We start from the raw sequence: 23,440 nt of genomic DNA, 5'->3' as shown, positions 1-23,440 counted from the left end.
AGAAACTTGCATCATGGCTGTAATGATTATAGAGTCCATTAAGTATGCCGTAAAATACTTGTGAAGCATAAAGTGTATTCAGAGCCACATATGTAGAGCTGCTGTCCTTGTATATACACTGCATGACTACACAGGTTTAATGGCTATACTGGAGTACTGCTCTTTTCACCTCACATAAATAACTGTAGTATATGAATTCTGCTTTAAGCACCTCATCCTTTCCAGTCTAGGCAAGAGAAACATATTACCTTAGTGGATGGTTAAAATGGCACAATTTTTCTAGCAGTAACACTACATCCAATTTGGTTCTCCATCCTAACAGTTCTAGGAACAGGCAACAAATGAGGACTGGTTTGTGTGGCTGAATCCAAATAACACATCCATTAAGTAGAAAATGACCTCCTTTGTGCCTGGTGTTTGTGAAAAAGACTGCTGCCCTCCTGTTCATTATGCTTCCCACCATTATGTGATTATTGTGCTTTTCGTTTCTTTGCCCTCCGAGATGAAATATCTGTAGAGGAACAGGTTGTTTTTGTTCTCCGACAGCATTGGGAATGTAACCTCTCTATGTTTTTAACGTATTAAATTTCACACCAGCAGTTCTCTGTTCGAGTCAAAACCCACAAATGAAGTACTTCAAATTTTTATTATAATTGCTTTATTATGAATTATACTGACACCGGTACTATTATATCTCTTTTGCTGTAAAATGAATTGTTGAAATGAATCCTGTGAGATAATTCCCCACAAATCCAAAAGGGACTTCAAGAAGGATGTAAGGGTTATGTAAGGAATGTAAGAGTGAATTTATCCAATACGCCTAAACTTAAAATGTCAATCTGTAACTCTCTGCACATGTCTAAGCAAAGATGACAGCCCGGTGTCACTTTTGTTTTATTTTGTAGTTGTACTTGTCAGTAGAAATGCACCAACCTAAAACACGCCAACAGCATTGTTTAATAGTTGAGAATTGACTTGCAGCACATTTAATGGAAGTGATTCAACTGGTTTCATCATGTAAATATATAGAAATGTTTAGGGTATCTTCAAATCTGGCAAAGAGAGGGGGACATTTAGAAAATTAGCTTAGAGGATGTTCTGTACTTTTAGATTGGGCCCTTAAAGCCTGAGACGGTTACAACGAGGAAAAGGACTTGCATCCATCCACTGCGTCATGCCTGTCAAAGAACAGATTTTGTTTTGTTAAAGGATAGATATTTTACAGCTAAACATGCAAGCTTTTTTTTTTTTTAGTGAGGTTTATCCTTAATTTCAGGAGATTTAAGCACACTGGGTTTTGAGAAATGAGGTTGTAACAGTAGCGACTTTGCAGCTTTGTATTTCTGATTTGTATGAGAAGAAAATTCAACCTTCACAACACTCTTGTCAAACAAATGAATTCGTGTTACACCTTCTCGAGTTTTACTGGTGCATTTTCCAGGAATCCCAACAAGATATTTAACTCTGTTGCTTCACTACTTTAAATTTAACAGGTGAAATGCTGTAAGTACTGGCCTGACGACAGCGAGATGTATGGTGACATCAAAATCACTTTGCTTAAGACAGAGACACTGGCTGAATACACAGTTCGCACCTTTGCCTTGGAGAGGGTAAGTTTATCTAAGATTTGCTTACTCTTGTTTGCCTACCGTCTTTCCCATTTGTTAACTCTTGTTATACTGTTCTTAGAATTAGAAGTAGTGCATTAATAGAGGGAATTAGACACTTGACAGGATTTACTGCTGATGGGTATGAGGGCCACATGTTAAATGGAGAGGAATTAGTACCAGTGGCTATGTGAATGCCCCTGCTGTCTTTCCAACATAGCTGTTACACTGTTGTGCCCCCGATGGCATCCGTCCCGTCAATCTCCTGGGGGATCTCTCATTGGAAGGGCTCAAAGCATCGCTGCAGTGACAGTGACACAAACACAGCATTATCATCACACTGTCACACTCGCTCTCCATGGGCACACGCTGCTGCTTATTCAAATCTGCACGAATTTAGGAGCTGGTGACAGCTTGTTTTTCATAGCTCTTTTCCTTTCCTTTTTTGGATTTCTGTCTTCAACAAATCTTTGCTTTGCGTCGCTTTACTTTGTCATCTATGTACAGAGGAAGAAATTGCTGTGTGACTGCAGCAGCCTCCCAGTAGAGACGAGAAACCTCCCAGCCCTCCCTGAGCTCCGAGAGCCTCAGTAATTCCTTTCCGCATGTCTGTCACACTGCAGCTGCTGCTAGCATGTGATGCCCAGAGGCCTAACTGTCCTAGAAGACCTAACACCCCACGTAAATAATGTCCTGGTTGTCCTCACACTGAACCGAAAAATCTGTCACATCTATCATGGAGGGGAAACGTCTCTGAGTGGATGGGAGCATACTTGGATGAAATGAGGGCCTGTAGACTACTGTGGTTAACATGCAAGCCATATAAATGTAGTGTTTTACATTCAATACTGACGTGTGCTGTGTTTCTGTTGACAGAGAGGATACTCAACCAAGCACGAGGTGCGTCAGTTCCACTTCACATCCTGGCCTGAGCATGGGGTGCCCTATCACGCCACTGGACTGCTGGCCTTTATACGAAGAGTGAAAGCCTCTACGCCTCCTGACGCCGGCCCTGTGGTGGTCCACTGCAGGTAATGTGACACTTAGCAACTGCTATAGCCTGTAGTGTTGTAACCAATGTAACCAAACCCGCAGTAACTTTTATTATAATAAGAGCATTGTCACAATTCAATTAAAGTAAAGTAGTTGAATCTTAATAGATAGTATTCTCCTTTGGGAGACTCAGGGCCAATAGTGATTGGCGGAGGCAGACGTTCACTTTAGTTAGCTGTTTTTTTTGTTAGCCTTGCTAGCTAGGCTACTAAAAAATATTGAAACATAAAATACTTCTCACAGTAGTGAGTAGTATTTTATGTTTTTATGTTTTTAAGCAGGATAACATTTTCTAAACAACCTGCCACAATGCTATGTTTTGCATATAAAATCCTATTTCTTATTCATATATAAGCCCAGTTAAACATTTTTAAATGCAAAGGCAATTTTTAGAAGAAAAATGCTGGACCCCAGAAAAAACAATGTACAATTTTAAAGGGCAACCAATGAAATTTGATAAGATATTGGGAACACTTGTTAACAATGTACAGAAAATAGGAGGACAGTTATTTCTTTAGATTAATACATTTTTGTATGTGAATTGAGACTGAAGAAATGTTGGTATTATAATATGCACACTTTTGGGGATAGGATGGGGCAATAGAATGAGTCCATGCTCTAATGATGAATTTATCGACACATAGAAAATAGAACATAGAAAACAACCTGAATGTTAAATGAAGACTGGATGACAAAATAAGATAGTAGTGTAATGATACCTAGCACAATAGCAGTAAGCACAGTGTATCTGAGCTTGTTCTTTTAACCGCTAATTTTAATACTAGTGGCTCGAACGACCCTTGCCTTGTACGTTGCAGCGGCCCTTCAAAACTCTCCCATTCTCTTTTAGATTATGTAGAGCTAATAACCTGTGCCCCTGAGCAGACGTACTGAGCATTATAACCAACTCAAAAGTCTGATGATTAGATGCTTGAAGATTGCGCACTAGTCCTTATGAAAGATGTTGTTTTTGTGTGCCAGTGTGGGGGCGGGCCGCACGGGCTGCTACATTGTGCTGGATGTCATGTTGGACATGGCCGAGTGTGAAGGCGTGGTGGATATCTACAACTGTGTCAAAACCCTCTGCTCTCGACGCATCAACATGATCCAGACAGAGGTCAGGCCAACTGCACAGACGGGAAACCACCTCACATTTACAACGAAGTCAAATATCTCATATTCCTCTTGCACATATTTAGGAGGTCACATTATTGGTCATACCATGGTTTCCACTCTCCACTAGAAAACTTGTAGAGAGACAGGTTTTTAAATATTTGTTTTCTCCCTCCTGTTGTTTGGAAATTCAAAGAGTGACTCGGGTGTATTATCATACTCCCCCTCTGGGACTTATGTAAAGGTCATTGCAATAGTTTTAGAGAAAAGGCTTACATTGTCTCTCAGTATGCTGCTTAGGCACGTGCTGTTCTTTAGATGTGAAGATAATTTGCATATTCATCCCTTATTATGTAAATCCAACATTGACTTAGCTGTTTATTACATTTGTAGTTATTTGCAGGGGTGCTCTAATTAAATGCACACCCCATGTGTTTGTTTATTTAGAAATATTTATTCGTTCTTGAACAGCTTTGATACACCACCAACATTATAGCACATGTTTAATTCAGAACAAGACAGGTTATGAAAAATCTCTTCATTATAACATATTGTTTGATTATTTATTTACATCTACATATGTTCTTAACCTGCTTATGTCTCCACCTGCCTCCTTTGTAATGTCTGTTTGAGCTGTTTGCAACCATATAACACACTTTCATGTGCGCATACACTTATTACACTTACTCACTTATATTATGTCACCTGTTGTCCCACAGGAGCAGTATATATTCATCCATGATGCCATTCTGGAGGCATGTCTGTGTGGAGAGACGGCCATCTTGGTGAACGAGTTTGCGGTCACTTACAAAGAGATGCTGCGAGTTGACTCCCAGAGTAATTCCTCTCAGCTACGGGAGGAGTTTCAGGTCAGTGTTTTGGTGGCTGACAACCTCGTGACCTCGATAAATTTTTAAGCAGAGTTTCATTTTGTTAAAATATGCAGCCATTAAAGCATGGAACATGCAAACGCCTATTCTGAATTACACGGCCCACACACTATGATTTGTATTCATAATGGGATGTATTAAATATCATCAACAAAGCTCTCTCATTTACCTTAATGGTGCCTACTAGCAGTTATATAACTAGAGCAACTTTCGGTAACAAGAATGTAAAACTACCATTGCTACTACAACAACATGTACTGCAGTGCAACTACTAATACTACTACAGTATTGCTTAACATTGCACAAATAAACAACAGAGATATAGAATTCCATCCCTTTTTGCATGTACTTGCATTACTTGTGTTACCACTAGTACTACTAATACCACTTATAATATTAATAATAATAATAATACAGTAGTTATTAATGGATGTTGATGTTTTAACTTCAAGGGTTTGCACAGAAAAGTGATAGGGGCTACAGATACATCTCGAGGCAGCCATATTGATGATCCACTGTATAAAAGTTAAAACAGTCTGTTTGTTATTCAGATAGTCACATACACAAAGGACGATGAGTACGTCTCCGCTGTTGTGGAAATGATGTACTTCATTGCGTTTGAAATCCAACAGCGAGCGCAGAAAAGGATTAGATTAATGGACGTATGCGTATGTATGCATGTGTCGCGTACGCTTACATAAATGTATGTGTGTTACTGTGTTTCCTTTTGCTTTTGATTCTGCGTGCCTGTCGTTGAAATCCTCTGCCTGGTTTGTAGGAATGTGGTCTCAGAACATTTTATTAGATGTTGATTAGGAGAGAAGAGAGCCAGCTGTGTTCCCACGTACTTTACCTGCCTCATCCGCCTGCCTCTGCTTCAATGTTCAACCAGAAACCGCATTGATTTCAGCTTTAGCATTTCAAAGCAACACTCAAAAAAGCTCATGCTCTCCTTTTCTTTTACACAGTTTTATCGTCATACTTTGCATAGAAATTATGGCAGATGTATTGCTTGGAATTAGGGGCTTGTACTGGAGGTGATGCGACACCCCGATTACAAACTGTTTGTTCTTTTTAAAGGAAAGCGTTACGTGCCTCTCTTTGATCTTGTAAACTTATACGTCTGACATTGTGGCTGAAAGCCTACCCACCACCCAATAAGCTCTCTGTTTGCCTTTTACTCTGTCATCCTGCAGACGGCAAACAGCCAACTGGTAGAAATGAGATCAGCAAGTCACAGATCTATTATTGATGCTGTGTATTAATGATCCAAATATTTTTTCATGTTGTCTAATGTAATTACGGCTAAATAAACAGAGAGTTCATCAAAGAAAATTGGTATGCAATATTTTCTTTTGAGTTTTTTTTTTTCAACTTCATCATTTTCCCTGTTATTTTGCAGTCTGCCTAATGTATCCTTTATTATTCTCTATCAGTTTGTCAACGTGTTCAGAGTATTAAAGATTCTTTCAATTAACATTATTAGATTCTTGGCATCTGCGGCCCAGTCCTCCCTCCTTCTGTCTGATTCACTTCTTTTTCTTCCGCCTCCTCCTCCTCCTCCTCCTCCTCCCTAACATCTTTGACTCCTCCGCTGTGCCTCACCGCTCCCCACGCCTTCCATCTTTTAAACGCTCTCTTCAATTTCTTTTTATCCTCCTTTCACTCTCATCTCAGTCTTTAACATTTCCATTTGCAGACGCTCAACTCTGTGACTCCCCACCTGGATGTGGAAGAGTGCAGCATCGCTCTGTTGCCGAGAAACCGAGAGAAGAACCGCAGCATGGATGTTCTGCCACCTGATCGCGCCTTGGCCTTCCTGGTTACAACAGAAGGGGAGAGCAACAATTACATCAACGCTGCTCTTGCCGACAGCTTTCACCGCCAGGCTGCTTTCATTGTGACCCCTCACCCTCTGCCGGGCACCACGGCAGACTTTTGGAGGCTGGTCTTTGACTATGGCTGCACAGCAGTGGTCATGCTTAACCAACTCAACCAGTCAAACTCTGCCTGGGTAGGTTCAAAGTGTTATATACCATTTTATTATTGCCATTGATTTGTTGACACTATAAGGAAAAAGAGACTTTGCAGGATGATTGAGTTCACTCATACAAGAGCCACCGATTTCTAGTTTAGCTTTTACTTTCAGTCATGAGGTTATGTGAACTTTATTTGAGACTTTTCCTGACGTACCCTGCCTTCACTGTTTCTGTATCTTACTGTGCTTGGGATTAGTTTCTTCATGCCATTTTGTTGGGCTTTGATCCCTGACCACATTGATCTCAAGGCATGACTAGATAACACCCGCCCCAGTTTTTCCTTCTCCTCCTCAAGTTACATCTCCGGAGAATAGACTTGCATTACCCTCCAGCCACATCTCAGGGTTCTTTTTGTTGGCGTCCCACTTTTACTCATGAGCATATGTTTCTCTCTGTACTGCAATAGTCCCTGTTCTTTCTTTAACACTTACAATAATAGCTATGAGAGCTAGTGGAAACATAACACAAGATTCAAGTTCAAGATTCAATTAAAAATTCAATCAAAAATGGAAGACTAAGAACAAATAACTAAATTCATTTTTAAGAGGATATTTTAAAGTAGTTAAAGCCGGTGCTATGCTCAGCCCCTATGGGAAGATATTCCATGTGGTTCGAGCACTAACAGCAATGCTTAAGCTGGTAAATAAGGATTTATGAGCTCTACCAGATAATCAGGTGCTGTACTGAGAAAGGCTTTGAAAGTCCTAAAGTCTATTCCAAGTTTTGATACGGAAATATAATCATATCTCAGTGTTTTTGTCAATAGTCTGGCAGCTAACTATTGACCACATTGAGCTATCCTAAAATCTTCTGATTAAGACAGATGAACAGATCATTACAATCATCAAACTTGAATGAAATGAAAGCATGTAAAATAGTCTGAGTGGCATCAAAACAAAGGAATGATTTAATTCACACAAGATATTTCGCAGGTGGGAGAAACATAACTGAACAAGCCCACAGTAGTAATATGGGACTGATCAAATGTAACTTCCAGATTTTTAGCACAAGAAGCCTAATTTTCTGTTGAAGAATCAAAAACTGGCACAACTTGACTATGGACGTGTTCAGCCAGAAATTAAGAGCTCCATTTTGTTTGAGTTAAGCTGAAGGAGACTGGCAGACATCCAGTCCTTAATGGTAGATAAACAGCTGTGCAGACTTGACAATGCTGCTGGATAATTTAACAATGTTGGGATAGGTATGACTTGATATTACCAGCATAAGACTGTTAAGAAGTAGAAATGTTATACTGTCTAATAAAATAGCGTGCAGAAAGTAGAGAGAGTAAATTTGGTCCTAAAATGGACTCTTGCGGTACACCATAAATTGGACATGGGCTGTGAGGCAGAGAGCATTGACAAACACAAGAAACATAATTAAATCCATTGTGTCAAATGCTGCAGCTTTCATATCACAAACAATTTATACAATGGCAAATTGAAGTACTTATGTATAATCTCATATTACCTTGAATGGACACATATATAATTAAGATTTCTGTTAAGAAGTAGTGAATCACCAAGCCAAAGATGTTACTGATAATGGCTTATAAAGAATCTAGACTTTGGTTTTTAGGCATATATGCAAGCTTTGCCGAGTCGAACTTTAAATATTAACAATGTGAAATATGTATTACATTGTATCACAACCCTGTAAAGCAGGTACTTTCTCTAAATTATGAATCTTTTTTGTCCAAGGTCTACCTCAGATAAATCAGTCTTTCTTTTTCCCAGTGTATCTTGGATAATGCTTCTTTGGTGGAAATAGTTATTTATTGGATGCAAGTATTAGCTGTGTATTAGCAGTGGCAAGGGTCCATTATTTAGTCTACTAAGTTGTCTGTAAAGATAGGATGACACTTGATAAAAAAGGACATTAAATTTAGATGCAATAAATCTTTGAAATTAGTTGATAAGATTCTAGTCACCAACTGAAAAGAAAATTGTTGTTTTTGACAAATAGAACCAATCAATCTAGGGTTGTTCTAGAGATATCTACTGATTGACTTATGTTATCCTGAAAACTGTTATTAATCTGTCTGGCTTAATGCACCTCTTGCATCAGTGTTCTCTGTTGACAGATTTCACAGTAATTCATCAGCTCTCTGGCACTCAGCATCTTTCCAAAAGATTTGTCAAAATCAGTAAACAACTAACATGATCTTTAAGGGCCTTGACAGGTCAATAAATTATCTTAATCTTGAACCGATGTGCTCATTAAATGTTGAAATTTAATGTAGTTTCTTAGTGTGTTAACCTGTGATGGCTTTTCTGCATGCTAATGTTGTAAACCCTGTGTAGTCGGGTAATAAAAAAGAAGAAATAGGAGGTACTCCTGTTCAGTCCCACTTTTAATCCTCTCCCCTTTAAATGTTTTTCATCTAATTTCTTCCAGTGCGATGCAGTCTGTTTGAGTCTCGCCTGAAAATTGAGTTATCGCTATAAGTTGTTCTTTGCAAGATCTTGTTATGAACTCGGTTATAGAGTTCATTCGTAGCACTGGAGTACTCTGTCTCCCTCTTGTTGCAATCTCTCAAACCACATTACATCTCTCCCTCCCCACGCTGCCTTTCTCCCCTTATTAACACCAGAGTCTGGTGCACCATAACACCTCCTGCTCTATGTGGGCAAACACTAACACCACTTATGTCAGTGCTGTTACGATATTATACTCACATGTGTTGGCATGTTTTTTCAACTGTATTCTGTTCCTTTATCGACAGTGTATGCACGTAGACCCCCACTGCATTCACATACACACCCTTATACACACATACGTGTTTAATTTCATCATTTGAATTTCTTAAAGTTCTCTTTCCTTTGATAATTCAAAGTTTTAAAAGCAAAGGAAATTCTTGGCCACAACTACAGAAGAATGCATGAGTACAAGTACTGTTGTGTATGTGCCACATTTAATTACTGATAACACCCCCCCCGTCTACCTCCGCTCTGCCTGTAGCCGTGTGTTCAGTACTGGCCGGAGCCTGGTTTACAGCAGTACGGGCCCATGGAAGTGGAGTTTCTGTCCATGTCAGCAGATGAGGACGTCATTACTCGTCTGTTTCGGGTCAAGAACGTAACGAGGGTGAGTCATTGCAGCTCCAAGAAAAGCCTGCCCAGTACATGTTGTTCCACTTCGTGGTATTTCACAAATGATAACTTGAACCTTATTAGAAATGCATTAGCTGTGGTCCTCACTGTTAATTCAGATGTGGCATTTTAGCTAGAGTACATTTCGAGCTGCCAGCTGTAATGTGCATCTAAAAACTCGACTCAGAGTCTAAGTTCTATAGACTTTGCCTTAAAATTACCTTCAACCTGAAGCCTTCAGATGATGATTTGAATTATACATTATTATAAGTTCTTGTTTGTGCGCAAACTCAAAGGATGAATGCTTCACTTGATGCTGGATTTCTACATACTGTGTGCATTTGCATTGTTATGTGTCAATATTGCTTTCATATCCATACACAAGGACACTTCTCTAGCATATGCCTCATGGGTCAGTGGAGGTTGTCAAATAAATACATTCTAAAATAAATATACTCCAAAATATAGTCTGGAGATTTGTACTGAGCACAATGGCAGATCAGTAAAAAAAAAGCCCATGCATAGACTATGTGATACATACTATAAAAGACAAGACAAGATATTCAGCTTTTCAGAAAATTCAACCTGAGCCATCAGTGTTTCTATAAGAAGTCATGTTTTCTATGGGAAAGAAGGCCAATGACATGCATGCAATAAAGGTCTGTTTTTTCATTTCTTCTTGTCATTACCTAGATAGGCATCCTCCCTCTCTTAGGAGCCTGTTGGCACACTAAAGAGGGGACTTTCATAATAATAATGTAAGCCATACATTCAGTGGCAGAGCACTCTTTGTCTTTTGAGTCGTTCATAAACCATGGCACACGTTAAAAGAAGTATCTGACATGTAGAGCATTAGGAAGACCTCATGAAACAGGCTAAATAACGGCACTGACAGTTCCGTTGTGGTAGAGGGAGCACAGGGGATATCAGTGTGGTCTTTTCTCAACTTAATGTGTTGATATGTGCGTGTTTGGGTGCGTGTATGTGTGTGTGTGTGTGTGTGTGTGTGTGTGTGTGTGTGTATGCAGGTATGGTTTAAGCCTGGGAATTTGCATAAGCACATGCATGCATTCTGCTCAGGATTGCTGTCAACCAATTATTGAAGAAATCTGTATGCAAGGCGTTTCCTTGCTGCCATTAGAGGCAGCGTGACAGGCAGTGCCCAGAACTTCCTTTCTTGATTGGCATCCTCACCTCCTCTGTAGACTGCCCTTGTCATTCCCCTCTCTAGCTGTGGCACCTTTTTTCTACTAGTGCACAGCAGTGTCAAGGATAGGGCAACTTGACACAGCATGGGAGAAATCAAATCACACAGAAATAAGACACACCTCTCCTTCTCTCTGCCCCTCTCTCAGTGCATTAGTGTGTATGTTTCCTATGTGTGACAGTGATATACAAGGGTAGAGAGTAAAAGTCAAACGAAGTGCATTGTAAGCATATGTACGTCTGGGTAGGAGAGACAAAAAAAGTACATTGTGTAAATCCCACTTCCGCTGAAGCAATTCCTCCATGCATCGTTGGTGTCTTTGCCAGCCCAATTTGCATGACTTACAGTTCTCCACTGGTCCTTAAGTATTAGGTGAAATTCTACAGGACAAGGTTATGAACACACAGGGACCTCTCTCACACACAGCTCGGGCTCCAGTTACACCTGCAAACCCATATATCTCAAAGTCAGTCTGCTGAGTGAGCACAGCCGAGAGTGCCAGCGCGCAGCCTGGGGAGCACTCAAACATGGGTGTTAACTGGCACACACAGAAATACCGAAACAAGCAGAAAATGTAACAGAGACACATCTGAGCTTGTGCACACACAGTACAGTTCTCTCACACTCCAATGTGTTTAATGTTTTCTGTTGCATCTGAAGCTCCAAGAGGGCCAGCTGGTGGTGTGTCAGTTCCAGTTTCTGCGCTGGTCGGCGTATCGTGATGTTCCCGACTCCAAGAAGGCTTTCCTCAACCTGCTGGCTCAAGTGCACAAGTGGCAGAGGGAATGTGGAGAAGGACGCACTGTTGTCCACTGCCTGTGAGTAATCTGTTAGCAACAAGCATTGTGTACTGTAAATTAAAAGGAGACGAGGCAGAAATATCAGTCTCTGCCTGAAAAGGTCTCAGACAGTGAATTAGCGCTATCGAAGAGTGGCATTTAAAAGTGCATTTAAACCAAAAGCTTATTCACAGAGGGGAGTATCACCAAACGGTCTAATCATCTGTTTGATGATTAGAGGCAGAGACTGTGTCCCTGTGTCTCTGTGATGTTTTCAGTGGTTTGGACCAATGCGATACAATGCAAAGTATTTTTCCATTTTACTGTTTTGTAATGCAGAAAATCAAATTGTGGGGTAATATGCTGTGCTGTGCTGTGGTGTAGTGCAGTTTGCGGTGTTGTATGCTTCTCTGTTGTCCTAAGCCCCCGGAGCACACACTCGCTGATGAATATGAATGGGCCGTCCAGCTCATTGCCAACCCATCACACGTTCATCCGCACCACCCCCGTCCAAAAGCACATCAGTCAGCGCTGTCACACAGTGTTACCCACGACAACCAGGAAAGAGATTATGGAGATCAAATCAATTATGGCTTAATACAGAATGCGATGGTTCTCACTACAGTAAATCCAGGACTGCCAAAGCACTGACGACGATTGATTACCTTAATATTGCTTGTATACACTGCAGAGTTGTCCATGCCCACCTTCCCTGCATTTGTCTCAGGAGAGGAAGTGGATTGTCCTCTAGTAGTTTATTGATATTGCCTTTCATTTATGATGACCGGGACAATATTTCCGAGGAAATGCCACATTGTGGTATTATTTCTCAATTTTCTTTTCCTTGCAGCTTTTCTCGTGACACTATTTTTGTATCAAGATATTATGTGGCCATGCTGTGTAAACTGTATCAAATGCCTGTTTTTCATTAGAAAATCATGAACACAAAAACTGGCTTATCAGATTACACATAGTCTGCCCTGGTTATACTGTATTATTGTCTTCCAGAACACACTTAAACATATTAAACCCACTGGAGACGGAGATATATTTGTATACTATACATGTGCAGCACACATTCTGCTCTTCATGCAACGTGATAAGATCAGAATTGCATCATACTGACAAACCTAAACTGCATCTAATGGAAGGCAAAACAGGGCAAGCTTATTAGTTTGGCTCATTTCAACACAAAGGCTATTTTAATGTGCACAAATTACAATTGAAAAAACATCTCATAAAGAAGAGTATTCTACAGCTGTGCTAGAGTCTGTGAGGCTGTACTCACAAACAATAATAGTTTAAGCTAAAGGTGAGTATCAGCCTGCCAGTATTCTCACAATGAAGTGAAGAATGTTCTTAAAAAACAAGCATGTCAACCTCATGGTGGGACATGAGGATGAATCCTCTGAGGACCTTAAATGTCTGTACAAAACTTTTATTGAAATCTATAAAATATGTCATATATGTTTCACATATCCAGACCAAAGTGATGGGCCGACCGGCAGACAGGTCGACTTTGCCATCCGTAGAGCAAAGCTGCTAGCACAGCTAAAATACCACTATAGGAAGCAATTAAAAAATATCCACTGCTTGCAAAGCAAATGGAAAAGATAATTTATCCGTATGAGATGTTTTAAAAAGATGTCCTTTGCTCTGCAGTAACGGTGGTGGCCGCAGTGGGACCTTCTGTGCCTGCAACATTCTCCTTGAGATGATCCAGTACCAGAACATGGTGGACATCTTCTATGCTGTCAAAACTCTACGCAACTGCAAACCCAACATGGTGGAGTCCCTGGTAAGAAAGCCTGTAAATGAATAAAGCTGTTTGCTTTAAAGTGGCAAGAACACTTTTTTTGTAATTATTCTCATGTTTTTGCTCTTTAATGTAAGAATATTGTATTTTTCCTCAGGACCAGTATCGATTCTGCTATGACCTTGTCCTGGAGTACTTGGACTGCTTTGATGGTAGATAGCAACTAAATGTTTACCACAGAGGCGTTATCCCATGCGCTGGAGATTCGATTTTAAGGCCACCCAGTGACCCCTCTACTTTAATGTTTGGACCTGTGGACTTGGCACTGAAAGGACCGCAAAGGAAGGAGAGGAAAAAAAAAACATGGTCATGGTTCTAACTTTTAACCTTTAATGTACAGCTGTGATTTCCTCCTTGTTGGTGATGTTTATCTCTTTTGATATTTTTTGTGCTTTTGGTCCTCTTTGCCTCCGGACTCGAGCTCTTTTGTGCTAAGGGTCTCTGTAGCAGCAAAACAATATTCTGAGCTGCAAAATGGACCTGTCTGTTCTGAAGACGTGTCACCTTGGCTGTGTTTCATCGTTTCATTCAAACAGCGAGGGGGCTGGATGAAGTTCCAGAGTTACAGCAGAATTATCTAAACGTGGAAGTATTTTGCTTCTCTCTTAAGAGCTACATACAACAGCAGTCCACTGTGGTTGTGGCATGACTTATCTACCATACCATAAACTGCCTTATTCTGTGATGATAGGACAGATTTATTCAAAACACTGAATACATCTAAAAAGGTCGTCATTCTGGTGTACAAACAGCAGCAAGAGATTTTAACAAGAGACCTGCAGCATTAGGTTAGACCAGCCCAGTCCTCAACAGTGTTGATGCAGAAACTGTACAGTAGTGCAACGTGTTGTATTTTGCCATAATGTTTGTGCTGGATTACCATGTGTGCTATAGGTGGACGTTTCCAGGGACCACAGCACTGGGCCTGGTGCCACCACGGGAGATTCTTGTCTCATTACTGTCACAGTGCCAATCCCATTGACTGACTTGAATCCTCTCTTTACTTTGTTCTACAGCTTCATCTTGATATATGCCTACAAACATAGAGTATGTACTGCATCAGCTAATGTTCCTGCTCCAAAGTGATTGTTTGTATTTTATACCCAGCGGGAAAGGGAGCAGGAGAAACTGTTAGAAATGTACTGACATGCCATAGTGGTGATGTGAAAAATTATGTTCCGTTAACGCTGTGATGAAGTGTCTAAACCAGTGCTGCGTTACAGGTTTGAGTCCGTAACTCCTTTTACTCTTTTGTTGTCTGAGGCATTTGGTTGTACTGTAAACTGTCCAAAGCAAGCTAAGCTGGTTTGAATTTCATCATCGGTTTGAGGTAGGGGGTTCATTTTGACAGTTTTGACATGAATATTAGTTGTTGTTCCTAGTAGTGTAAAACAAATAAAGTACATATATCATTAACATCATGCAGAGGTAAAAAAAAAAAAAAAATGTGACTTTGCATCACCACTCACCACCATATTGTTGTTTTCACATCAGTGGTCATTTTTAGTATCCTAAAATAAAAATGGTATTTTAATCAGGAGGAATAATAAGAAATAGTTGCCCACAGGTCCTGCTGCTTCAGTAGCTATTACTGACTTGATAGATACAAAAAAACCCACTGCTTTTCATCTACTGACCAATGCCTTGAGACCTCTAGAACTGTTGATTTTTGAATCAGTGGAAGAAACTCAGGCAGGCAGGCTGGCATCTGTGACACACATAAACATCAGCTTTGAAACATCTCCTAAAAAGGCCCCAACACACAGACAGGAAGCTATTCTCTTTTTTATTTTTTAACACTTTGCCCCAGAACCAAGAAAATATCTTTATCTTCTACACTCCATTATTACCCTTTAAAATATGTTATGCTCCACCCTATCTCCTACCACTCCTTTAAGTGCAGGTTCTCAAAGAGGGCAGTAAAGGTATTACGCCAGGATCTGCCCTAATAAACAAGGAGAGACACCTTGAAGCCCGCAGAAACTGAGAAATGGCAGCTAGGCGAACTCTGCTGCTAGTTTCCAGCTCACAGTCTGGTTCAGGTGGGACCACCAGAGTATGTGAGGAATCTAACAGTACACTAACGTCACCTGCCTCCCACAGGTTCACTGATAGAGCAGCTTGTTTTTGATGAGGAGGAGGAATGAGGTAGCTACAGTGTAGTCAGTGATCCGACGCAGGATTGCTGGAAGAAGTGCCTGGACACTTTTTCTCGAAGGTGAAAGGAATGTGTACATACAGATGTATATTATGTTATGTGAATACTATGTGAATAATATACTATATGTTTGCCGAGAGTAAAGACGTACAGTAAGTAACCACTACATAACCACGAAGGTGAATGTGCTGTAAATGACCATTTTGTGAGTTTATTGCCTGAACTTCTAACAACCGAGTATGAACCGAGTCTCCCAGTGTGTCCATTCCACCGCTCTGAGTAAACAGGTCTGTCGAAGCATGTGTGAATCAGTCGCCTGCTTTGCATTTCATTTAGTTCATTTCAAAATATCCCGATCAGCGCCATTTGTTTCAACCGCTGTGTGTTCCAGCAGCAGACTGTGTGAGTGCATTGTACTTTTACCATTCCAAAGCTTTTTATTATGACTGCTCTCTGAGTGGCAGCGCCTGCCCACAGAGTGCAGTTGAATTTCACTTGTGTGTCTCTGTATGAACCAATGGTACACGACTACTGTGTTTTTGGCCATTGTATTTGTGGGGGCAAGGCGCATATTTAATGAGAGAGAGGGAGAAGGCAGATGTATTTTGGGGGCAGGGAGGGGTATAATCTGAGGAAAAACGATCAACAATAAAAGAACAAGGGGAAAAAAAGAGATGTGTTGTTGTCAACTTATCATTGGATGTTCTGTCAAAAATGCATACACAACTCGAAAATTCTGTGTGGGTTTATAATTGGTTTGTCAGCAGAAGCAGAGAGCTGACAGCTGGACATGGACTTCCTGTCTATAAGCCTCTGACCCTCCTGCGGTTTTTCATACGGATGTGTTCTTTTAGCAGTTCCCTTCGCCTTGAACCACATTGACCATTTGATCTCTTCCCTCTTTTTAATCTATCCCCTTATTTCTTTCCCTTTCCCCTTTTCATCATACCTCCCCCATCCAACTCGGTCGGTCTGTCTCCTCCTCTCACCTCCCCCATCCTCAGCTCCTCTTCCATCACTTTCATTTCTCCCTCTCATCCTTCTCCATCTCTCCCGCTCCGCCGCTCTGCCCAGAGTAAGGTGACTCCAGACCACAGACTTCCTCTTTCACCCACGGCTATGTTGAATAATGCAGCAGTCCTGCAAACCGATCCAGTGTTTAGCAGAGGGACAACCCAGATTAATTAGAGGACAAGACCCCCTACATTTGGGTTGAGGACAATTTGGCCATATGGATTTGCCCCTTTAAATTGTTGATAAGCCTTAAAATCGAACTTTCCGATATGGTAAGGGAGTGTCTTGCTAAGTGCAAGTGTTCTTTATATGATTTTCCATTTGTTATCATTGAGAAGGAGGAGGACTCCATTATGGATTTAGCATGACATAGATAAGGAGCTTTTTCATGGAGGCAGGTCATTTACACTACCCTATTTAATATCTGCAAGATTTTCTTCTCTCTTTACTTTTTCACCTGCAGAAAGCTATTACAATGAAATCCTCAGCGGCGAGCTCCATCATCCTTTACTACTCATATTTGACTGGGGGTTTAAATTAGCAGGTAATTGGAATCTTATCATTTAATTCTGGTGGTGTAATGACTGCCATGTCTGAGGTAACTTATCACTAGGCCAAGATCCAACTGGGTTTTGTCTTTTCTCTCTGGGCTTCCTGACTCATATCCCTTGGCTGACAGGCTCGATGCATGTCGGCCTCATCCCGATTTCCCTGGTGAGTCTAGATACACTCTCCAGTGTATTCTCTGTGAAACGGCAGCGAGGTCCGACAGCTAGCAGTGTCAGCTGGTGTATGGAAGGGGGGCGAGTTGATAACTGCTCTAAACCACTGGTTCCCAATCTTTCTTGTCTAATCATTTATCAGTTACAATTAACTAACTGCCTCAACCAGTCATCCATTCAGCTGTTTATTCATGAATCAAAGATTTAAATTATTAAAGTATTTTGTATCCTCTTATAGCTAATTTAGAGGTTTAAAGGTCTCATATTGTGCAAAATGCACTTTTTCTAATGTCTTTTCAAGATGAATATGTTTTCCTGGTATGCCTAGATGAAAGACCGTCCTCTCTCATAAATACGTGTGAAAAAGCTCTGTTTAGGTTTGGCTCACCTTATGATGTCATAAGGGGATCTGTTGATCATGTGACCTCCTCCAGCCCTTCAGCAGGCCAACTGAAAACCTCCCGAGTCCCCCTCGCTGTCCACCATTGTTTTTTCCTCACTAACGCCGGCTCCCGCTACCAGGGGGATGAGAGCAAAGCAGCAGAATGTTCTTCTAAAATGGATTGTTAAGAAAGAGGCAGAAAACAGCCCCAGCGGTCATGTTTTCTGTGATGAGAAAAATAATATGTTTTTTTAATATTAAACCATGTCTATGGCCTCTAGAAATAAGTATGACTTTGAAAAGGAACAGCATATGGAACCTTTAACTTATGTTGATGGACGGTGTATGTATGTATGGTTATTTTCTCCCTTAATATAAGTATTAAGATACATTTTTAGATAAATTCAAATTACTTAAGTCACTCCTCAATCATTGCATCTACCCTCGTAGCAACTTCAGATGTACCCCCTGGCATGCAAGTACCTCAGGTTGGCAGTCACTTCACTGAAAAGTGTGCTCACTTGTTGCCAAATAGCTCCAGAGACATGATACTGACTGTAAAGCTCCTGAAAGGTTATACTATTGACAGCATGTTGTGCTTCAAAGCACAGTGGTGTATCTTACTTAATGCTAAATGTTTCTTCTTTCATGCCAAATGCTTTGCTAATAGATGCAGATAAAATCCAATATTCTCTTGGAGAATATTGTCACAAAAGCTTTTGGCAGATGACCTTGCATAAGCCCTAGTCAATAATAAGAAAGCATATCTTTTAGCATGGCATTGAAATAGAGTTGGAGGCTTTTAGGAAAGAAGAGAAATATCTGAATCAATGCGTTATATGATTTCTTAGAAGCAATACAAACTTGTAAACAGACTGCTATTCTCCAAGGAGAAATTCTTTTCCTTTGTCTGTGCATTTTTCCTATAAATTGCTCATGGAGAATTGTGAACACATACACACCCATTATCTTGTCTTACCATCCTGGTGGTACTCATCTTCTGCTGGATAGTGCAGCAGACAAGACAGGTGGCTCCAGCTTTGTGCTCAGCAGAGCGAGGACAGAGAGGAGCTGGCCAGATGGCTCCGTCCACCATGTTTTCTCACTGGTTCCATTGCCACAGTCAGTCTGACTGGAGCCCTTATCTCAGCAGTGTGCTCTCAGTTCAGTGAAAGTCATGGTTCACATGAACGAGGGGAAGAGAGGGAGCTCCTGATGGTTCCAGCCCAAATCACTCAGGCAAACAAGAAGCCAGAGACAGATAACTAGAATCAGAGGACACATGAGTGACTCATCCGTCCCTTTCCTCTTTATCACGCTCGCCTTTTGCTGTTACAAACCCAGCAGGAGTTTGCTTCCACTGCAGACGCCAGCCACCTTTAACTTAGGACGCTTTGACCTGTATCAGTTTGTGGCCTTGAATTCAACTGTTGAATTAAGCCAGTGGAGGGAAACAAAATGGTTGGCATGAAATGGCCACTGTAAAATAAAACAGGACAGAGGAGAGCTGTGAAATCCAGGGAACGCAAAGAATAAAGTTTGGGAAGTTATAGTGCTGAAATATCAAGGTCACACAAAAAGTCTTTCTGCCAGCCCTTTTTTCGATAACAATACAATATCAAATGAGGTAGAAGCTGAAGTTATTTTGCTCCAAGGATAATCTGTAGTTGTTAGTGTACATATAAAGATGTTGAGCCTTGAGGGTTCTTGGAAGAAGCTTGTAAATGATCTTATGTCAACATGAGCCATTTCTAGGTTGTGGCAGTAAAGCATCTCCAAGCTGCCATAAATTTGAGAGATGGGCTTATCAAAAGGTCAGCCCTTTGAGGGACTGGCTTAGCATCTGGATTTATCCTTCGGTTTATTTAGAGCAGAAAAATGGGGCCACAAGCGACGGCCGGCATCAATCATACTTCATTGTGATCCTTGACAAACTTCGACAAGAACAGAAGTCTTTTTGATTTCCTTTAAGGGTAGTAAACAAACTCCGGGAAAATACTGTAGTCAATAAATTGTAACATTTCTCTTGCTTTAAAAATAATAAACTTGTCAAAGTTATCCAGGCAAACAGCGGCTACTGCAGTTAGAAGTAAGCTCTTATTCAGAGGCAGTGGATAATTACATGTCCACAGCTGAGTCTATTTGAAGTTGATTTTTGCCTTTGTGTTGTGACAACTGATTACACAAGTGCGTTTTGTGTAATCAGTCACGAATAAACCATTAATTCAAGACAGGACTCTGGTTAAAATGAAACCAGTTATCAACTATCAAGGCATTCAAAAACAACAAAATGACTTCCTGTGTACTTCTTACAGTGTTCATTCATGATTGTTTTCAGGGTCTTACTCTCAAAGTCTTTAAACCTTCTCCTTTCCCTTCATCCACTTCCATCGTTCCTCCTCCCTTCCATCTTTATCTCCCTCATTCTCTCCATTTTTCCCCCTTTTTCTCCTCCAGCACTTGTTGAAATAGATGCAGCCACGAGAGGACAGTTGTGCAATTGATAGTGCTACATTAACCTCAGGGAGAACAACAGCCTTTCTCTACTCCCTCATCTCTCTTCTACACCAGACACTCCCAAGTGCAGGATGCTGTAACCCCAGTCCTCCCGCTGACATCCCTGGAGCCCTGCGTCCTTCGGTTTATGCAGCCCTGTAGCTGCTACCTATCTTCCTTCTGCCATGGCTGAGTAATGTTACGCTAGTTGAGAAAACAGTTCTCTGAATCCACAATGAAAGCGTGGCCCACAGCACCTCCCCTTCTCAACACTTCGTATTTCACACCTACGTAGTGTCATTTACAATACACTCATTTAACACCCCAGTCTGTGGGAAATAGTCACAGTCCTAATTTGCGTGCAATCACTTTCACTTGTTATATTGAGGACATTACTGTATTTGATTTGCATTGTACTTGGTAGCAAATGCAACTCAAGCAAGCACTGAACAAAAAAAAACCTTCAACAGTTCTGTTAATGTTGTTGATCTTGATCGTGTTGAATTTGGGTACATATTTCTGAAAAACAATGCCCAATCAAAGCCTGCAGCAAATTAATTGAATGATAAAAGGAAGTCACACCAGTGCTTTAAAAAGTATGTTGTCATATAATCATTAGAGAACAGTAATATGAAAGAAGTTGCTTGTAAAAACAACTCTCTATGGACCAACTGAGTGTGTTTCTACACTGATTTTCTTGCCTGCCACTCTGCCGTTTTGATTCAGTCTCACTGTTCTCAACAATCTTATTGCAGCAGCAAGCCTCAAGAGAAAAACCTAAAAACCTCACTGAACACTGCCTGCCCATCACGAAGCAGCCCACAGACAAAGTTAGAAGCTAGCTTGTGACTGTAGTGGAGCATTTAGCTGCTATAGAGCCAGAGCTTTCTTACAGGAGTTAATGGAGACCAAACACAGCTAAGAGGAATATTGTATTTAAATTTGTCTGGTGGCCAGAGCTGACAAGACTCAAAATGAATGCTAATGTTGCTTCTTATCAGCTGAATGTGTAAATAGACAACTGCTTGCCAAGAAGATTGCCTCAACAATTTGATAATGTGATACTGTGTCAATGTTGTGTTACAGAGCTTGTTTCCACTGTGTTTCCAGACTTGGTGTTTAAAATTGCACTCCATATAAAAAATATTCAGTTTATGGTCAAACTGTGCTAGCTTTAGCTTTAGCCTAACATCTTCAGCTGCCACAAGGTTTAAAGACATCACACACACACACGCACGCACACACACTGAGACTTAGACATAAAAGTTCATTTGTTATAGGAACCCTTTAGTTAAAGGAATACTTTGACATTTTAGGGAATACACTTATTCGCTAGCTTGGCGAGAGTTAGATGAAAGGATTGATACCACTCACAGTAAACCCTTGTCTTCAGCATAGCTTAGCATAAATACAGGAAACAGGAGGACACAGCTAGCCTGACTTTGTTAAACGGTAGCAAAAACTGGGAACATGACCTCCTCTGCTGGTTGCCTGGCAACCTCATGCTGACGACAAGACAAGGTCCCTGTCACACTGTTGCAAGTCTTTATGCTAAGCTGAGCTGACCTGCTGCTGTATGTAGCTTCATATTGACAGCAATGACAGTTGTGTCGATCTCCTCATCTAAGGCGAGAAAGCCACCAAGTGTGTTTCCCAAAATGTCAAACTATTACTTTAAAGCAATTACCTATTTTATATTGACATAATACTTTATTTCACGGAATATTTTTTGAGCATTTTGCACCTGTTCTTATGAAATTTGGCAAACTGGGCTGTTCATTCACTACCTCTGATTGCCCCTACACCTGCGAGACAAGCTGGTTTTACTTTTACCCATCACCAGGACAGTGAGCCTGACTGACTTGGCTACAAATTGGTCTCTGGGTTTAAGAGTCTTGTCTCATGCCTTGAGAGAGCAGCTGTCAGTGTCATGTTCTGGTCTTTCACAACCTTCAAACCTAATTAGAGGGAGGAAAGAGCTATCTCTCTTCATCTCCCTCCATTGGCTTTTCCATTTAATACTATACCTGGACCACTGAGCACTGGGGTTTATGCTGTCGTGTCATGTAGGCCGGGCCCTCGGATCTACATGCATGCAGATATGAACTCTTCAATATTTCATTCCACAGGTCGGGCTCCTTGTCTGTACCGGAAGAATACCTTCTTGCAAAAAAAAAGTCTTTGGAGACTGCTGTCAGACAGGATAACAACAGAATAATTCATGGCCCAGTTTTCCCTACATTTGACTGTCTTGCTTCTCTTTTTTTTTTTTGGCAGCCTTTTATCAATTTCACTCCTGCTCTTGCAATTTCCTCTTTTTTTTTTTCATGTCTGTCACATTTTACTCCCCATCTTCCTCTTACCTCCCTGCATTTCTTTTCTCTTTTCTCTCAATGCATTTCACCTGTTGTGTATCAGGTAAGAGGACTGGTGGAGGTGGGAGTCTCTGACAGCTGTTGGAGCGTCTGCGGAGCCCTCTCAGCTGTCTGCTCTGCCGCGTGACCGGGGTGAGGGGGTCATGACATGCTTTGTGGAGACATGTTTTTGATGTTGTTGTGTCACTCACAGTGGAGAGAACAGCATCCTCAGTGGAGGCCACCTTCACACCACATACTGTTACAGCCAGCCTGCCCTGCACCTGTCACAGCTTAGACTTTAACAGCACTCCCATTGAGCGTCGGCCGCATGGCACAAATCAGTCATATCGGCGGTGTGATAGATATTTCTTTTGTCTCGTCGCTGTTGTTTGAAGAGCTGCTTCACTTTTACCTTTGATTGTAGAGTGGCTGAAGAGAGTGGGAGAAGGGATAGAGAGAGAGGAAAACATCGGAGTGCACTCACAAAAACAGACAAGGAAAGTCACACTTTCCTAGGTGTGAACAATAACTGGACTTAGACTCTATGCTAAAGCTTTGTTATTTAAGGAGTTCAGTGATGCACTGTGGCGTCCCTAACAGCGTGTTTGATGTTAATCTGCTGGAATGAGTAGAAAAATAGGAATACATTGAACCATGTTGCATATTGCATTGAGCTTGACATGTGTCTCTAAAATGGCAACAACTGATTGTAATT

General features: G+C 40.9%; 1 protein-coding gene across 1 annotated transcript in view; it reads left to right on the top strand.

Annotated features, from left to right (window-relative positions):
* ptprub (protein tyrosine phosphatase receptor type Ub) overlaps positions 1–14,983 on the top strand; it is a 151,638-nt gene extending 136,655 nt beyond the window's left edge. Inside the window, exons 21-29 of the mRNA XM_070834600.1 lie at positions 1,494–1,610; positions 2,484–2,638; positions 3,642–3,777; positions 4,493–4,642; positions 6,363–6,677; positions 9,664–9,789; positions 11,662–11,819; positions 13,443–13,578; positions 13,694–14,983. Coding sequence (XP_070690701.1) covers positions 1,494–1,610; positions 2,484–2,638; positions 3,642–3,777; positions 4,493–4,642; positions 6,363–6,677; positions 9,664–9,789; positions 11,662–11,819; positions 13,443–13,578; positions 13,694–13,756 — 1,356 coding nt within the window. The 3' untranslated portion in view covers positions 13,757–14,983. The remainder of the gene's footprint in view (positions 1–1,493; positions 1,611–2,483; positions 2,639–3,641; positions 3,778–4,492; positions 4,643–6,362; positions 6,678–9,663; positions 9,790–11,661; positions 11,820–13,442; positions 13,579–13,693) is intronic.
* Positions 14,984–23,440: the final 8,457 nt, after the last annotated feature.

Source organism: Pempheris klunzingeri, chromosome 8 (assembly GCF_042242105.1).
Source record: "Pempheris klunzingeri isolate RE-2024b chromosome 8, fPemKlu1.hap1, whole genome shotgun sequence".
In the NCBI taxonomy this organism is placed as follows: Eukaryota; Metazoa; Chordata; class Actinopteri; order Acropomatiformes; family Pempheridae; genus Pempheris; species Pempheris klunzingeri.
The sequence above is the reverse complement of the archived record's forward strand: the minus strand, read 5'-3'. Positions and strand labels throughout refer to the sequence as shown.